This window comes from Salmo trutta, chromosome 12 (genome assembly GCF_901001165.1).
Source record: "Salmo trutta chromosome 12, fSalTru1.1, whole genome shotgun sequence".
Taxonomy (NCBI): Eukaryota; Metazoa; Chordata; class Actinopteri; order Salmoniformes; family Salmonidae; genus Salmo; species Salmo trutta.
Genome location: NC_042968.1, coordinates 33,153,098 through 33,172,869, shown reverse-complemented (window position 1 = coordinate 33,172,869; position 19,772 = coordinate 33,153,098). Strand labels below are relative to the sequence as shown.

The following is a 19,772-nucleotide window of genomic DNA, read 5'->3' as shown; positions in this document are numbered from 1 at the left end:
CCCCTCCCATCAGCATCACACTACCCACGACAGGCCATTTCCACTGGTCCAGCCCATCCCCTCCCATTCAGCATCACACTACCCACGACAGGCCATTTCCACTAGTCCAGCCCATCCCCTCCCATTCAGCATCACACTACCCACGACAGGCCATTTCCACTAGTCCAGCCCATCCCCTCCCATTCAGCATCACACTACCCACGACAGGCCATTTCCACTAGTCCAGCCCATCTCCTCCCTTCAGCATCACACTACCCACAACAGGCCATTTCCACTAGTCCAGCCCATCCCCTCCCATCAGCATCACTCTACCCACGACAGGCCATTTCCACTAGTCCAGCCCATCCCCTCCCTTCAGCATCACTCTACCCACGACAGGCCATTTCCACTAGTCCTTGCCATCCCCTCCCCTCAGCATCACTCTACCCACAACAGGCTATTTCCACTAGTCCAGCCCATCCCCTCCCATCAGCATCACACTACCCACGACAGGCCATTTCCACTGGTCCAGCCCATCCCCCCCATCAGCATCACACAACCCACTACAGGCCATTTCCACTGGTCCAGCCCATCCCCTCCCATTCAGCATCACACTACCCACGACAGGCCATTTCCACTGGTCCAGCCCATCCCCTCCCATTCAGCATCACACTACCCACGACAGGCCGTTTCCACTGGTCCAGCCCATCCCCTCCCATTCACCATCACACTACCCACGACAGGCCATTTCCACTGGTCCAGCCCATCCCCTCCCATTCAGCATCACACTACCCACGACAGGCCATTTCCACTGGTCCAGCCCATCCCCTCCCATTCAGCATCACTCTACCCACGACAGGCCATTTCCACTGTATTTATTAAAAGAGGTCCTACAGAGTCTTACATCTCTAACAATGTTATGATGACCATAGCTCAACAAACACTCCAGGAAAAGGAGTCTGGACTATGTTATTGAGGTGATCATTATGTTTTTATTGAATATTATGTATTATTTATTTGTATTTTATCTAACACAATGGCAGGATACAATATGTGTATCATTTAGATGATTATATATGAGCCAATCGCAGTGCAGGCTTTTCTCCTCCCCCCACCTAGACCCACCCATCCAGTTCAACAGAGTGGTGTGGGTAGGGTGGCTGCAATAATCAATAAGATGGTAATCAAGCCACCATGTTGCTGGGATGGGAAATTAAATGATGACCAGAGCCACCTGGGACAGGGAGCATTCATCAACAGGCAGATTGGATGTTGGGATATAAACAGGGCCAGGGCTCAGGGTAGATTGGATGTTGGGATATAAACAGGGCCAGGGCTCAGGGTAGATTGGATGTTTGGATATAAACAGGGCCAGGGCTCAGGGTAGATTGGATGTTGGGATATAAACAGGGTCAGGGCTCAGGGTAGATTGGATGTTGGGATATAAACAGGGTCAGGGCTCAGGGCAGATTGGATGTTGGGATATAAACAGGGCCAGGGCTCAGGGTAGCTGGATGTTGGGATATAAACAGGGCCAGGGCTCAGGGTAGATTGGATGTTTGGATATAAACAGGGCCAGGGCTCAGGGTAGATTGGATGTTGGGATATAAACAGGGCCAGGGCTCAGGGTAGATTGGATGTTTGGATATAAACAGGGCCAGGGCTCAGGGTAGATTGGATGTTGGGATATAAACAGGGCCAGGGCTCAGGGTAGATTGGATGTTGGGATATAAACAGGGCCAGGGCTCAGGGTAGATTGGATGTTGGGATATAAACAGGGCCAGGGCTCAGGGTAGCTGGATGTTGGGATATAAACAGGGCCAGGGCTCAGGGTAGATTGGATGTTGGGATATAAACAGGGCCAGGGCTCAGGGTAGATTGGATGTTGGGATATAAACAGGGTTAGGGCTCAGGGTAGATTGGATGTTGGGATATAAACAGGGTTAGGGCTCAGGGCAGATTCGATGTTTGGATATAAACAGGGTGTCACGACTTCCTCCGAAGTCGGTCCCTCTCCTTGTTCGGGCGACGTTCGGCGGTCGACGTCACCGGTCTTCGAGCCATCGCCGATCCACCTTTCATTTTCCATTTGTTTTGTCTTCCCACACACCTGGTTTCAATTCCATCATTACATGGTGTGTATTTAACCCTCTGTTCCCCCCATGTCCTTGTCCGGAATTGTTTGTTGTAAGTGCTTGTGCACGTTATGCTGGTGGTTGACGGGTTTTGTACCCATTTGATTTATTGTTCTGTTAACGGTGGTTTTTTATTATTAAACTGCGCCGTTGTAAATCAGTTTTTGCTCTCCTGCGCCTGACTTCTCTACCGCCAGTACTCACCCCTTACACAGGGTCAGGGCAGATTGGATGTTTGGATATAAACAGGGTCAGGGCAGATTCAATGTTTGGATATAAACAGGGTTAGGGCTCAGGGCAGATTGGATGTTTGTGTAACAGTGTAGGTTCCGTCCCTCTCTTCGCCCCAACCCGGGCTCGAACCAGGGACCCTTGCACACATCAACAACTGACACCCACGAAGCATCGTTACCCATTGCGCCATAAAAGCCGCGGCCCTTGCAACGCAAGGGGAAACCCTACTTCAAGTCTCAGAGCGAGTGACGTCACTGATTGAAATGCTATTCGCGCGCACCACCGCTAACTAACTAGCCATTTCACATCGGTTACATTTGGATATAAACAGGGTCAGGACTCAGGGCAGATTGGATGTTTTGATATAAACAGGGTCAGGGCTCAGGGCAGATTGGATGTTTTGATATAAACAGGGTCAGGGCTCAGGGCAGATTGGATGTTTTGATATAAACAGGGTCAGGGCTCAGGGCAGATTGGATGTTTTGATATAAACAGGGTCAGGGTTCAGGGCAGATTGGATGTTTTGATATAAACAGGGTCAGGGCTCAGGGCAGATTGGATGTTTTGATATAAACAGGGTCAGGGCTCAGGGCAGATTGGATGTTTTGATATAAACAGGGTCAGGGCTCAGGGCAGATTGGGAGATATTTTTAAGCTTGATGACCAATCTTCTTTTCAGGTCCTTCAGTAGTTGTGTGCACCCACTCCAGCAGCTGATGCATACCAGCCATTTAGGGGTAATGAGAATGGTTGTGTCCCAAATCACACCCTACCAAATCACACCCTATTCCTTATATAGTGCACTACTTTAGACCTGGTCAAAGTAGTGCACTGGTCAAAAGTAGTGCACTACATAGCTAGGGAATAGGGTGCGATTTGGGACGGACCCAAAGATTATTCATCTGACAGGGAGCTGGTTTGGGAGGGGTTTCTGTGTCTGTCTCACCCCCCCTCTCCTCTCCATCTGCTCACTTGCACGCACTCACTCACTCACCCACACACAGACACAGACACAGACACACTGATTACTGAGCCTTTGGACTAATGCTAAATCCCCATCAGAAAGGGAATTGGCTGCCAACAGCACATCTGCGCAGATACGGTCTTCAGTACAGTAGCACACATACATTCAGGCTGATGGAGGGAAACTAAAACACAGCTATGAATACAGCAGTTCAGAACCTTTGACTGGATCTGAAATGGGTGTCTCTGTTTCTCATTATTTTTGCTACTTGGAATTGGCATCTTTGAAAAGCACCCTTACGGCAGATTATGAATGGTTCTCCATGGCGGTTCACTAACCCATAATTGAATATTTTATTGACTCCCCTTTAGATCTTGAACCTGTGTTTGTTTCAGTGTTATAAAATGAGAGCCAGTACCACTAATGAGTTCCAGACTGTCATGTCCAAGACAAGACAAGAACGTGATGTTTAGAACATGGAAGGGAGGGACACCTTAACATACGTGTGTACTAAAAATGTGCCAGGGCCTGGGCTAATCTCTGATGGCCAGATTCTAACTAAATTACTCTAGGTTTTAGTTCTGGGTTTACCAAGATTAGGCCCGGACACACTGGGGCGTAGACATATATAATAATATACATTTAATGATATGCTCTGATCGAGCCCTGGATACGAGACAGATAAGAATGCATTTCTGAAAATACTGGCTAGTCGATGGCCACACTCCTCTCTCTGCCAGTGAAAATGGTTAAATGTCTGCAGGGGCACTGAGCTTGTCCCTGACCAGCGGCCGAACACCGGCGCGGTTGTGTCAATGTTTTACCGTACCGTACAGCCTTCTATCATCCAGTTCAATATTCTCATCCACGGAGGCGATTCTCTCACGTTGGTGCCCCTCCCACTCACTCGCCCACAGCCCCACGCACGCTCGAATGACACTACGAGATTTCTCACTCTCCGTTCGCTACCCCTCGTGCCGCGCGCTCTCCCCAGCATCGCAGAAGGTAGGTGTCAGTGGAATATTTATTTTACCTCCATAGCCTATTTGTGTCATGTCATATTTCCGATGTTCTATACCTCGCGGAACTGCATGGTTCCTTCCTAAAAAAAGGATTAGCCTACTGGACAGTAATGGTAGGCTTGTATATTCTGCATTGATTTGGATTGCGTGTCAGTGAGGATGCCTTGTGTTCTCTATTTGTGCCGTCAAAATTAAATACAACAGAATAATATTTTGTAGGTTATTGTAGTAGTCTAAATATGAAAAATCAATCGCTACTCTGGCCCTGCGTGTAGAGACAGTGGAGGAATCCCGAATCCGATTGCATAGGAAAGGAAGGATTAAGACATCTGGGTGTCTGCCAGTTTGTTAATATTACACCCGGTTTTAAGAGCTAAAGGCCTGTATGAAAAACACAGACTGGGATGAAGCAGCTCTGTATGGAAATGTGAATGATAGCCTATTTCACATAACAGGTAGATTAAAAGAGATAAAACGATGACGATGTAATTTAGGCTATGTGAAATATACCGATTTTGAAAAGCACAAAAATAGGCATATTCACCACCCTTATTAGACACGAGCACTACAATATGTTGAAGATATTGGTCCACAGCATGATTAACGAAGTGTCAAGATATGGCGCTGTCTTGCGGGTAATTCGGACGAGAAGAATTGGGTGACCCAAATGTCGATGCGATTTATCCAACCGTCTATAAACAGCGTATCTGCCGACCTGTAGGCCTAGGCAGCAGCGGAGTTTCATAACCAAAATAAAACCCGAATGGTCTATGAATCACAGAGCCTGGATAATACTTTAGTATATACTTAGAATCATATCATTGTTATTATTGGAATTTAGACTGCATATCAATTCTGAATAGGCTTCTGAAACCAGAAGAACGCAACAGTGTAAAAGGTCTATTTCCTAAAGGCAGAGACACACCTGAGGATCATACATCGCTGAGTGCATGTAGTCATATTAAATACAATGAGCAGGCCTAGTTTGTTGCATACATTTACACATTAAACGTTTTCTTGATTTTAGTGTTATTACCTTTTTTGGACATACATGGTTCATATCAGCTATGGGTTCTTTCTCTCCTTTATAGAACCGTCATCTCAGGCCTATCTCAGTGTCCAATAAGCAGATACCATGACAGAGAACATAGTAACCTACAAAGGTGTAGGATCTTAATTTGATCACTCTTTTGTCGCCGAGAATTTTCCTGCAGATGAACTTCATGATTTACATAAATTCACTGAAAACCTGCACTTACACATATTATTGCACTTTGCATGTAGCCTAATTTTGGCCAGATAATAGCCTAACCACCGATCAAACAATGTTATGGACAAAAAATTTAAATCCTGTTGCAGCAGTTATATTTTGCTGCTACAATACTGGTCAAATTAAGATCCAACATCTGTATGTATGTCCCATTTGGTGCCCTATATGAAAGCTATTAACTCTGAGTATGCCACACCTGTGCCACTGGGTCAGTGTTTCATGGTCAGTGTTTCATAGTCTATGTCCCAAATTACACCATATTCCCTAGTGCATCATCAAAGAAGTGTACTACATAGGGTGCCATTTGCCACACAGACATACTTTCAGTTCCAAAATCAAGATCTTTAAGGAGTGTCAAGATGTGCTAACTGGTTTTATATGTCTCATATTCAGAAACTTTGCAGCCTATCGACAGTAGTATTCTCTCTGAGCTATCCCACTAAGTGTCTTTCATGATATAAATGTCTGGTAAGTGCACTCTGACAAGAAAAATCATTGTAAACAATATTGTAATCGCCAGCCCAGCCGATCTCAATTGCTTGCTTCCAACATTTCCTGCTCCCTAAAAGCTGAGCTTTACATTTTCACCCTCTACAGGGAATTATCTTTACCATTATCTATAAAAGAAAACCTGGGGATTGAGCAGTCTCATGGGTGATTTAATTGTACAACTAAAAAAAGTAATTTCTTGTTTAAGACAGCATTTATACTGTGAAAATATATCATACAGGTTATATCAATGGAAAACTCATATTACTTTTTCATTTGTAATTTATGTAATCCATTAATTACAACTTGTCTAATAAAGCATGGCCATTCAAAAGGGGAAACGAAAATGTCCCTGAACTGTCCACATATAAAATGTGTAACTAAATCAAGCCAATCGTGATTGAGTTATATAATCTATTTTCTAATCAAATTAAATTGTAGTCTAATAAAGTAAGTTATATGTCCTAATTATGTTGACATTGAAGATGAAATGTTTGCATTAAATATAATCCTATTTTCTTACAATAAGTATTTTAGATTAATTGACAACCTTTTTACCAACCCTTTTTTCAATATCCCTAATAGGTGGATATTTGATTGGGGGCAGGAGTAGAGAACCTAATTCAAACTGTCTAGTATCAAACTTTCTTAGCATGGCAACAACAGGAGATCAGCTCATCTGCTACTTCATTTTTGTGGGTTTTTGGTTGAAATCAAGATGATTTTAGCATGCAGGTGCATGTAATCTCCTGTTAGTAGCGTTGAAAAAAAATCAGCGATAACACAAAGCTTTGGTTAAATTCTGCCTGTTGGTTGCAATTGCCTCGCTTAGTTTTGGTTGAGCGGTGATTAAGGTGAGATGTGTGGTTGTTACCCACAGCCTCTTCACACTGACGGCGTTTGAGTTATTGATCTCTTACAGATGTTAATCTAATCAGGATTATTGACACTAGGTCTGTGTTTTTCCATTTAAAGATGCACTAAATGCAGAAATCGTCCACCATTTCCTGTTTGCTAAAATTCTAATAGCAAGTGTAGTAAATCATTGTACCTTCTAAGCCGCTGTGAAATATATTTTCAACAACAAAAAATATTGTACTTCCAGCTGTTTGAAACTGGTGTACAAATCCGAAAATAAAAGATGCAAAAACAAAACTTAAGAACAGGTAGCATAGAAATTGTACACATAGAACAGATATACCATATATGCTATATATATATATATATAAATAGCAGTTGTAAATGAGAACTTGTTCTCAACTTGCCTACCTGGTTAAATAAAGGTGAAATAAATAAAAATAAATAAATACCACTTCTTAGACTTGCTTTCAATAAGAATGCAGATCTATAACTCACATTTCTATGTGAATTGGGTGGGTCGCCCAAAAAGTCACATATTGCAGCTTTAAGAATATAACAATTAGGGCTGGAACAATAATTATAATCCTGTAACAGACGGTTATGGATGAAGACCGTCATTAAAATAAAATAACCAGCATGACAGCCGGGCATTCATGAGGATGAGTCCGTTTCTGCTGTAACATGAACTCTACAACGTGACGAAGCTTTGTTGCTCCTTGCTGAAACAAGCAAATTGTTGTAGAAAACAAGTCTTCGGCTGCCTAGGCGATGCCCCCCTCCCTGACGCAGCAGCACATGCAGTCACGAGCAGAGAAGAGGAGAAAATGTGCATGTTTTTGTTGTTGTTGCTATTCGAATGGTTATTACATTGACAGGATCATTTGGGGAAAAGGAGATGCATTTAACCCAGCCATTCTGAATCAGAGAGTTGTGGGAAGCTGCCTTAATCAACGTCCACGTCATCGGTGCCCAGGGAACAGTTGTTGTTGGGGGTTAACTTGCCTTGGCTGACCAATTAGTTGACTCAAGTGTGTGAGTGCTGGGGGGGGGGGGGGGGGGGGGGGAGTACACTCCTTTGTTTACACTTGCAGTCCGTCATTGCTTTGCGTCCTAGTATGTGATTCCCCTGATAGTAGTCTCCCTGAGCTGTGTGTCCCCTATAGGTTCTCCTGAGCCAGCTAGTTATATGACAGGCTGATGAAGCAGGGGTCTAATTGATTAAGCAGAGAACAGGAGAGAATTATCACTCTGAATTATCCTGCTCTATAACTGCCACTAAGAGGTAGCCACACCTCTGGTAGTGTGACACTTAGTAGGGGGGTAAACCCAATGACTGTATGGATACACCCCCTCAATCTTTACCCCCATTCATCTCCCAACAACCCCCTATGGGCAGTGATGGACCCCTCAGGTCCTCTGACTTGTCATATCAAGGGCGTGCCGTTCATCAATGCTGCTAGTGTTATGATATATTATGTGACTGGAATATGAAGTATTTGAAAGGCATACCCACACACTGATATAGGGAATTTTAATGGGAATTTGACCTAATGTCCAGGGAATGTTTTTGGTTTGCTAGGTATGCTGCCAAAACGTGATACACGTCAAATCAGTTTTCTTGATCTTCTGATCTTGTGTGAAAATAATGTTCTATACACTGATCTTTACAGGAAACCTACTGATCGTAACAGTTTGAGGGCTGACAGTTGTCACCCACTTCCCTTGAAAAATAGTTTGCCCTACAGCCAATTCTGTCGAATCAAAAGAATTTGCAAAAAACAATCAGATTTCGACAGAAATATGGCTGAGACGTAAAGAAAGTTCAAGGAGAGGGGGTACAAAAATGATCAGATTAATATTGCCATTGATAAAATTCAAATGAGACATGACATTTTTCAAGGTCAGTCTCGCAAAAAGACGCATTCTTGCGTTCTAACTACCCGCTATTCAAAGCGCTCTGAACAAATTAAGGGAATCGTTCACAAACATTGGCACATTCTAAAATACGATGAAAGTCTTGGTAATGTGTTTTCTGACCTTCCCTTCGTCGTATTCTCGCGGGGTAGAAATCTCAGAGACCAATTGGTACACTCTGATTTACACCACCCCAAGATATTCCTGAACAACGTCTATTTGCGCCACTACTGGATGGAAATTACAAGTGTAATGGCTGTGCTCAATGCAATGGCACTTATAAATGTAGATCCTTCAAACCCCCACAAACAGGGAAACAGATCCCAATCAAAGGTCTTATTACGTGCTCCACTAAGGCAGATATTTATCTTATAACTTGTCCTTGTGGTAAAAATGATGTGGGTAAAACAAAGCGTGAATTAAAAGTACGTATCTCAGAGCATCGTAGCACCATTAGGTGCAAAAACTTGACTTACCCAGTTGAACCCACTTTTTGGAAGCAAACCACTCGATTTCGTCTCTGCGTTATATTGGCATCGAACATGTCACCCTCCCTAGGAGAGGGGGTGACCTTGATAATTTATTGTTAAAACGAGAGGCTGCCTGGATCTTTAACTTAAAGACCCTTGCACCCTTTGGTCTCAATCTAGACTTTGATCTTAAGCCATTCTTGTGATTATTGTGACTTTGCCATTGTAATTGTTTGTAAGCTTGCGTAGTCTAAAATGAATCTATGATCGCATGCTATCCATTTGTTTTTTTGTATGCTGTTCTTTGTATGCCATTTTTATATTTGAGAATTAACCAATGATATTAGGCCAAACTTGGCCATGATTACAGACACCTGTGTGTCTTCTGACACTATATAAACGAGTCATCTTGCAGTGTTTGTGATCATACCCTGATGAAGACAGCTTGGCTGTCGAAACGTTGGATATTACATTTTTGCATCTGAGCTCCTAGAGTGTGTGGCTCTCCCTTATTTTCAATGCTGCCAAAAAGGGACATTTTCTTTTTGATTGAGTGAGCAATGGCAACGTTTTGACCTATGCCTGGTTTTCTGAGTATTGTATTCATTCAGCCCATATTCTCATTGTCCTCTATGTTATCTGTACCATTTATTCAGAGTTATGTAAATCCTTCTCTGGAATGGCCGCAAGCAACGTTTCTCACCCACTCAAAATTGCATGCAATGTGTGGTGAAGCAGGGTTCTAGGAGAATCATGCCCATGGAGTCAGAGAACATTACATACAGTACATGGGACATGGACTAGTGTTGCCACTGCGGTTCACATGCACACGCACGCACGCACGCACTCACACACACACACACACACACACACACACACACACACACACACACACACACACACACACACACACACACACACACACACACACACACACACACACACACACACACACACAAATGTAGACATACACACAAATATATATTCACTGAGCATACCAAATATTAGGAACACCTTCCTAATTGAGTTGCATGCCCCTTTTGCCCTCAGAACAGCATGGACTCTACAAGGTGTCGAAAGCATTCCATAGGGGTGCAGGCCCATGTTGACTCCAATGCTTCCCACAGTTGTGTCAATTAGGCTGGATGTCCGTTGGGTGGTGGACCATTCTTGATGCATACGGGAAATTGTTGAGCATGAAAAACCCAGCAGCGTTGCAGTTCTTGACAAAAAAAACGCTGAGCCTGGCACCTTTTGTCTTGCCCATTCACCCTCTGTCATAAGGGTGGGTGTAGCTGGTGTGTGCAGTCAGGCGCAGGAGAGCAGAGAATTGGGAGCAACGTAACTATACTCAGAATTATGAATGGTGCAAGGTAAAACACTATACTTGCCCAAACACACAAACATCAACTTTTACGCACTTGCAAAAAACAGCACCCGTCGAAATAGCCAGTCACCAACATTACCGAACATGACATTAAACAATCCCGCACAACACCATGGGGGAAACAGAAGGTTAAATACATGAACAATAATTAGGGGAATGAAAAACAGGTGTGTAGAAACAAAGACAAAACAAATGGAAAATGAAAAGTGGATCGGCGATGGCTAGTAGACCGGCGACGCCGACCTCCGAGCGCCACCCGAACAAGGAGAGGAACTGAATTCGGCTGAAGTCGTGACACCCTCTGAATGCACACTATAGACAATCCATGTCTCAATTGTCTCAAGGCTTAAAAATCCTTCTTTAACCTGTCTCCTCCCCTTCATCTATAGTGGTTGGAGTGGATTTAACAAGTGACATCAATAAGGGATCATAGCTTTCACCTGGATTCACCTTGTCAGTCTATGTCATAGAAAGAGCAGGTGTTCTTAATGTTTTGTACACTCAGTGTACAAACGCACACACACACATCCTCTTGCCTTTGCTGCCAGGTCAAATGCTCACAGTTGACATCGCTCAGGTGGCATAAGAGCACATCAAGCGTTGAAGGGACTCGACTCAGCGATGAGTGGGCAGAAAAATGCATCTCTGCCACCTAGCCAGGCAGCTTGTTACTGTTGTGCATCCCAAACGGCACCCTATTCCCTATATAGTGCACTACTTTAGACCAGAGCCCTATGCCCCCTGTTCAATAGAGGTGCACTGTAAAGAGAATAGAGTGTAATTTGAGATGCAGCCTGAAGTTCACCCATCAGCCATCAGCCATCAGTCAGAGACTGAGCTAGCTCTTAGTGTAGGCTTCTCTCTCTCTTTCTCTCTCTCCCTTTCTCTCTCTCTCTTTTGTCCCTTGTGGCCTTGTGGAGGGCCGTTGCTGACTCCCCCACCCACCCGCCTTCCCATCACCCACTCACTCTTAGACATCTCACTTGTGTTTATCAAGTGGTGAGTCCAAGGCTTTGGTTGGATTTTATTGCTCTTTTAAAAAGAGAAGGGCATGAGATGGAGCCAGCAAAACAGTTGTTTTGGTAACACATTCTCTTTTTGTCCATCAGCATGGCAGCAAAGACACAAAATGGCTTCCTGCCTGGCCTGTGATGTACTGGATTAATTAGGGCAATAATTAGCTAGAATGAGATTGATAATTTGCAGCTTTTATGAAAGGAATGTTATGCAAGTCTGACTTTGTAGAGTTCTTTCAGAATGATTGTATTGCTACTAAACCAATAGAGGTTTATATTCAAGCTGTCTTCTATCACCAACAAGGATCTATGGCTGTTTTGTTTTTACATTTGTATGCTATACTTAATTGCTAAATATTAGTTCAGCTCATGTCACAGTAGAAATTTACACAATCTTTACATTAATTATTTAGTAATAGAGCCCAGTGTCTTTCACATAAAGGTATGTCTCTAAACTGCTTCCTTGGCTATTTTCTATTCTGTTTAGTCATCAAACACCTCTGGCAAACAACACACTGTCACATCAGAAAAGCCTTACACATGGCCTAGTACAGTCACCCTGTGCTCACCCTCCAGCTCCTGAAAATAAAAGAAATATCTGCTCACTATTTGTCTCATTTCAGGAGTAGTGTCTTTTGGGCAGAGTCATTTTATAAAATAACTATTTATTTCACCTAATTTTAACATTCTGTCATAAAGAGCACATGTTCAACTTCATAAAAAAAACATTTCCATCTCAAGAGGTTAAATGAAGAAAATGACAATAAAAAGTGACAATGAAAGTGATAGGGTTGAACGTAACAAGGTTGACCTTAAATCAGCCATAACTCCCCTTGTGACGCGACGTAAAGAATGTTGCAAATACCGCTGTCCATGGTTCTGAAAGTGAGAGGAGCAATATCTAATGAGGGGCATTTTTTTATTTACAATAAAAGTACTCATGTTATGAATGAGGACAAAACTAATGCAGAAGCCTTAAGCTGCCCTCGAAAAGCAATTTGTCTGGGTCCCACAAATGATGACAATCATTTTTAATGGACTTCAGCTGCGCAGATAATGCAGGTTTGAGGGATTAAATGTTTACCTGCTAGAAAGCCAGCTATTGCTCTTTGGGGATGGATTAGGAAGAACTTGGCACTGAGCTTTACAGCTCTGGATATACAGCAGTATGGCTGTGTTTTTCAATCAGAAAAAAGATTGAATCTCCAAGCCACTAATCTGGCCAACCCAGAACTAAAATCTTGCGCCGGCTACATGATTTAGTTCTGGGGGGGGTGACATATTAGAAAAGATACTAGAACAAGCAGCAGAAGCAGGGCCTTAGCACCACACCCCTCTCTCTGCAAGTTTCCGGAAAGTCTATGGACCAAATGTCCCCTTCCCTTCCGAAATTCGAAATTGTGATTTGTCCAAATGATCAGTGACGAAAATCCAGCGGAACAATGTTCCTCGTTAGTTGTCGCATCCCACAGTCTGTTGAAAGACGCTAAAATATGCTACGTGTGTCTGTCCACGAGAGATTAACAACCCAAAAACATCAAAAATGAATACTGGCAGTGGCATAAGTAGGCTATGGTAGATATGCTGGTAACTGCCAAAATAAAGTAAACACTTGAGTAAATGAGGGATCCAAAGTATATTGAAAGCAGGTGCTTCGATACAGGTGTGGTTCCTGAGTCAATTAAGCAATTTAAACATCCCATCAGGGTCATGTAAAAAAATGCCCAGTTGATCATTATTTTGGCTACCATGGCTAGAAGAAGAGATCTCAGTGACTTTGAAATAGGGGTCTCAAAGGAGTATAGGGGGTTTAAAGGGTGTGTGTGTGTCTTAGTCACCAGATTTCAACCCAACTGAACACTTATGGGACATTCTGGATCAGTGCCTGAGACAGCGTTTTACACCACCATCAACAAAACAACAAAATGAAGGAATTTCTTGTGGAAGAATAGTGTCATATCCTTCCAATAGAGTTCCAGACACTTGTTTAATCTATGCCAAGGCACACCGAAGCTGTTCTGTCGACTCGTGGTGCCCAACGCCCTATTAAGAAACTATGTTGGTGTTTCCTTTATTCTGGCAGTTACCTGTATTTTAGGTTGTATAAGACCTAAGCTATATATTATTGTTACACTGTCCATATCATACGTCATGATGTCACAACACAGTGAGCAGAGGAATAGAATCATGCATATACAGTTAATCAAAACATTGTTCTCATGTAAGTATTTTAGTGGGCGTGTTGACACCAATAGTTCACATTCTTGGTTGTTGTTATGAAATGTTTTGGAGAAACGTTTGACTCTGCACCACACACACACACACACACACACACACACACACACACACACCCACTCACCCACACACACACACACACACACACACACACACACACACACACACACACACACACACACACACTCTGGGTGTGTTTACTATAAAGTGTTAGTAAGGTGTTAGCTGGACAATAGGATCAGCTCTGAGCCTGACACCGTTCTAATTAGACCCTCAGTGTGTCCCAAATGGCACCCTAATCCATACATAGTGCACTACTTTTGACCAAAGCTCTATGGCCCATGTTACAGTTTTTTCGAACTGCTTACACACAAAATCTTTTCATGTCACACGATTTTTTAAACCTCTCACTCAAAGTGCAAAACTACACACCAGATATCCAAAACCTTAAGCTATTTCTCAGCCTTTGACTCTTTTTAAAACAATTTTTTCAAAACACTACACACAATTCTCTACCTAAAACACAAAAATCTAACAGGAAGTGACTTGCTTTCCTTTTCCAAACACAACCAATCAAAATGCTACACTTATTCACCAGGTCATACACACAATAGGACAGAGGGCAATTACCAATGTCCCTGGACAGCGTGGGGGTAATATAACTATGTGTGCTGCCATCACTCAAAACAGAGTCCTCCATCACAATGCCACACTGGGTCCGTACAACACCGGCCATATGCTCACTTTTCTGGATGCAATTTACACAATGCTTATCCCTGATCCAGATCAGGAACCTGCTAGATTTGTGGTTTTATGGGACAATGTTAGTTTTCACCGGGCTGTTCTGGTCCAAAACTGGTTTGCCACCCATCCACAATTTGTAGTTTTGTACCTACCCCCATATTCACCTTTTCTAAATCCCATAGAGGAATTCGTCTCAGCCTGGCGCTGGAAAGTGTATGATCGCCAACCCTATGCCCGCATGCCGCTTCTCCAGGCAATGGAGGACGCATGTGGGGACATAGAGGTTGCCTCTGTCCAAGGTTGGATACGCCATGCTAGGAGATACTTCCCTCGATGTTTGGCAAGAGAAAACGTATCTTGTGATGTGGACGAAGTATTGTGGCCAGACCCAGCCCGGAGAAGAGATGAAGCGTAGCTTAGCACTGGTGACTGCACCCCCCCTACCAATTCCTGGACTGCCCCCCCGGGACCCCACACACACAATTGTGTTCTTTACTGTATTCTAAAGAATATACTTTTGGTTTACATATGTTTATGGTTTTGTTGTATGCTACTGTATACACCAGTAATGTTTGCCCTAATAAATATTTTCTGTTTCTACATTGCATTGGTGTTTACAGTGTACTTGTTACCCCTCTCAGCAGATTACTTTCACTGTAGAACATTGTATTGAAATGTAGATATAAGCCTATGAAAGACCAAAGAGCTTTAGATTTAGAACAACAGTGTTTACATGGTATATCCAAAAATGTACTATTATGAAAGCAGTGTTTGCTATTTGATGCAAATGCTTCATTCTGACATGTGTTTATGGCATTTTGAATGCAGTGTTACATTTTGAAGGAGATGTGAGGCATTTTGCATTTTGTGTGTGCAGTTTAGGGAATTGTGTGTAGAGTTTTGAAAAAAATGAGACAGTTTTGAAAACGTGTGTAAGCAGTTGGAAAAAACTGTAAAAGTAGTGCACTATATAGGGGATAGGGTGCAATTTGGACATAGACATGTTTTTCCAGGGCCATAAAAGGCTTCGGCCTATAGAATGGACCCACTACTACCCACCCCATATTTACATATCATTTATTTAACAGATGCTCTCTTCCAGAGCGAGTTATCAAGCTACGGAAGGATGAAAGCATCTGCTAAACATAGTCAAGAGTTTCAACAGAGTAATAAAAGCATGAAAGTATTCACCTGTAGATCAAGTACTGTTGTACTCCATCTAACGGTTGTACTCCTTGCTTTACTATAATGCTCTGGGTGACAGTTACCCACATGGACAGATCTATGATCAGCTTACTCTTCCACAATCCCAACCTTAACCATTAGATGGGACAATTGAAAGCTGACCACAGATCAGCATACATATGTAGGATCTTAATTTGATCACACTTTTGTTGTTGAGAAGTTTCCTTGCAAACTTGTAGTGTATATATATATATATATATATATATATATATATATATATATATTTTTTTTTAAGCTTCTAAAGTTTGTTATTTCCACTTTGAAATTTCAGACTTGATATGCCCCAAAGAATAACATATCAACCCTTAGAAAAATGTGCATTATTTATAATCCACATAATAATTCAAATTTCCTGTTGCTGCAGGATTATTTCACTGCTGTGGCAAACTAGCTGAAATGAAGATCCTACATCTGTATAGGGGTTACTTCATCCAACCCCTTTAATATCAGACAGAATATCAGAGCCTGAAGAATGTGTTTGATGGGCTGTGTGAGTCTGTATGCTCCCTTCCTCCCTTCATTGAAGTAATCACATATTAAACATGGTTTTACAGGTGAACGCAAGGGCTTCACCACAGATTTCACCTGTCCAGTCCTTTCTAGTCAGTGGTTATGTCAAAGAAGGGAGGAAGGAAGGATACACTTTCAAAGAATGTGGATGTCTCTGCAGGCTGGTGTGGGGGCGAGACCTGGGTTCGAATTCTATTTGAAATCTTTGAAATAGTTTGAGTGTTTGCTCTAGCCTGCCTAAAGTGCCAGATGGGCGGGTATAGCAGTTCTGGGACTATTCTATTGGTCCATTAAGCCAGACAAGCTCAAACAAGCATAGATAACTTATCTGAAATTATTTTAAATAGAATCTGAACCCAGGTCTGGTGTGGGCTCACAGGCCCATTTTCCATGAAGAGGAAGAGGATTAGCTGGAGACTGTCCTTGGACATGATAATTATTGGGTTGGAAATGTTAATTCGTCTTTCGGACTAATCAGAGCACGACATCTTTCAGTAGCCCTTCACACCCGTATACAGGTTCAAAATGGCAGATTTGGAACATAGTGGCTGTACAGAGCTCAGGCTCTGCGCTTCACAGCTCTGTATGTGTTTTGACTGACTGCTGTTCTGAATTTGAGCACCGCGCCTCCCGCTAATTGGGCAACTTGTTATTGTCTGTGTCTGTGTGAGGGGAAATGCTTTACATTAAGATGGCTCGACGTTGAGGATTATAATAAATACCACTTTGATGTCATACAGTCCAAATGTGCACTTCACATTTCCAAATAAAAAAACAAATGTCATATACAGTGTCAACGTTTATAATCACTATGTTTGATGTTCAGTTACAAGATGACATGGCGTCGTACCTTGGGTTGTTCTGAACAGAACGAACCAATGTTTGTTTATTGTGAGAAAAAAACTGCAGAACACATACCTGAATGCACTCATGACATGACTCATTTCTATGTGCACCAAAATTATGATCTGTTTCTCTGAATTTAGAATTTTCTGACTTAGTTTTCAACAAAATGCTGCGAAAAGTACAGAAAATGTAAAATGCCCATAAAATCAACAGTGTAATGTTTGGATTCAGTCTCGTGTCAGGTGAACTGTTGGTCTAATCATTTTTTGGTCTAATCATTTTCCCATAATCTCCAAACTGTTCCCTTTCAATTGCTACCATGGTTATACATTTGCTTTTAATATTTCTTCTGGAAGAAACATTTCAATTTACCCTATCCATATAGGATAGGATTTCAATTCCCACGAGTGTAAAAGGTTAAGGTGGTGTGATGTTCAGTATAATGTTATTATGATTTTAAGCAGGTACTTGTTTTTTTGCATTATATAAATGTTCTCCTCAGTAAGCATATTTTTTTGTCTCTGAGATGTTTTGGCAATCAGCATATGAAGTAGATCCAGCTGGGGTAGGAAGTTGAATGTTCATTTTTGAAAAGCGTGACATTAATATTCTGACAGTCAGCTCAGCCTCAGTGCCTGTTGAATCTCAGTCAGAGGCACTTCTAACACAAAGGAAAGAAGAGGGAGACAGTGGTCGTCTCGCCTATTACACTCCCATGTTTGTTACAGCAGCTGAATTTGTTACAACCAACAGGGCCTTTGTCAGGCTTCTCTGCCTCCCCTGCAGCCAAGCCGAGAGAAAATGGAAACCGGCATTTGAAAGGATATAGAACTAGGGCTGTTGCGGTGGCCGTATTACCGCCACACCGGCAGTCATGACCGCAGTAAAATTCCACGTGAGTCACTGTCATTTCCTCTTATGCATTCTGGACATGCGTTGGTAGTACTGGTACTTTAGCCTGGTACTTAAGGCTCTATTGTCCCTCCATCAGGTCCTAATGGCCTGGTACTCAGGGCTCTATTGTCCCTCCTTCAGGTCCTAATGGCCTGGTACTCACGGCTCTATTGTCCCTCCATCAGGTCCTAATGGCCAGGTACTCAGGGCTCTATTGTCCCTCCTTCAGGTCCTAATGGCCTGGTACTCACGGCTCTATTGTCCCTCCATCAGGTCCTAATGGCCTGGTACTCACGGCTCTATTGTCCCTCCATCAGGTCCTAATGGCCAGGTACTCAGGGCTCTATTGTCCCTCTAACTACTCTGATATTAATGCAAATGAAATTCAGAATCACATCAAACACTTACCATCACAACAGTATTTTACTTATGAAAGTCACAGTTTGAAGAAAGAAGTTCAGTAATGGGTTGAAACTGAGAGGAAAACATAGTCGTTGTGGACGCTGTTTCAAAGCCTAACTAAATGAAATGAAGCGCTTTCTAAGTTGATGATTCATTCAAAACACATATTAGAGCTTATACATACACATAGGCCTATCTATGAGCCCCGGAAAAAACGGAATTCAAATAATGATTGTGCCGTTATACATTACATAGCCTACCGCATCTTATTCACAGCAGAAAAACATTTTTAAAAAACTGATTTAAGATGTCATTGGTACATAATTGGTCTAGCGTACTCCAAAATTAAACAAATTCTAGTAATCGCCTTTGAGTGTGGACTGTATTATTATGCATACTGGATGGACCTTGTGCTACCCTCCAAACCTTCTATCCATGAGTCTGGGGAGAACGTTGAGGCCTAGGCGATGCTGCTGGTTCACTGATTGTGCAGGGCGGCTTACAGAGTTAGCCTACAATTATAGTTAATTTGTATTTGATTTTGAGTAGCCTAGTAATAGGGAATTTTTTATAATTTCATAATTAATTGGCTGAAACATTACCTTTAGCTAAAGAATATCTCACCATCGTTTGTTTCCATCTCCTCCCATCTCTCCTTCATTCCTGTCACGGATCCCTCTGGAACTGTGTCATTATGCACACCTGGTCCCGATTTCCCTGATTGTAATTGTATAAATGTGTCCTTTGGTTTCCATTGGGCTGTCGATTATTGTTCCAATGTCTGTTGTGCCTGTGAGTACCTTTTGCCTTGTTGTTTTGGCTTTCGTGCTGCTTGTTTTGCGCAGATGATTACGGGTCTCGTCCCGTGTGGTATCATTGTGCGCTTGTGTATTTATTCGAGGTACTCCTCACTCTTTTTTTTGGGTCTCAACCCTGTGTTTTGTATATGTGTTTGTTTGGTCTTCGTCCCCGTGCTTTTACCAGGCACGCTGTAATTTGGGTGAAATTAAAAACCCTATTACGTATTCCTGTGTCTGTCTCCCGATCCTTCACCCAACGTGACAATTCATTTCTCGAGCACTCAGAGAGAGGGTCTGTCAACGGTTAAATGAAATATGTTTTGTTGTGAAAATATGTTACTATGGATGTTCGCGA

General features: G+C 42.5%; 1 protein-coding gene across 2 annotated transcripts in view; it reads left to right on the top strand.

The window, feature by feature from the left end:
- Window positions 1-19,772, top strand: part of map1aa (microtubule-associated protein 1Aa) — a 72,397-nt gene that overhangs the window by 33,482 nt on the left and 19,143 nt on the right. Inside the window, exon 1 of one of the 2 annotated variants that reach the window (XM_029768034.1) lies at window positions 4,099-4,317. The exons of the other annotated variant lie outside the window; for it this stretch is intronic. Coding sequence (XP_029623894.1) covers window positions 4,128-4,317 — 190 coding nt within the window. The 5' untranslated portion in view covers window positions 4,099-4,127. Of the gene's footprint in view, window positions 1-4,098; window positions 4,318-19,772 lie in introns of those variants that run through there. 2 annotated transcript variants of the gene reach the window in all.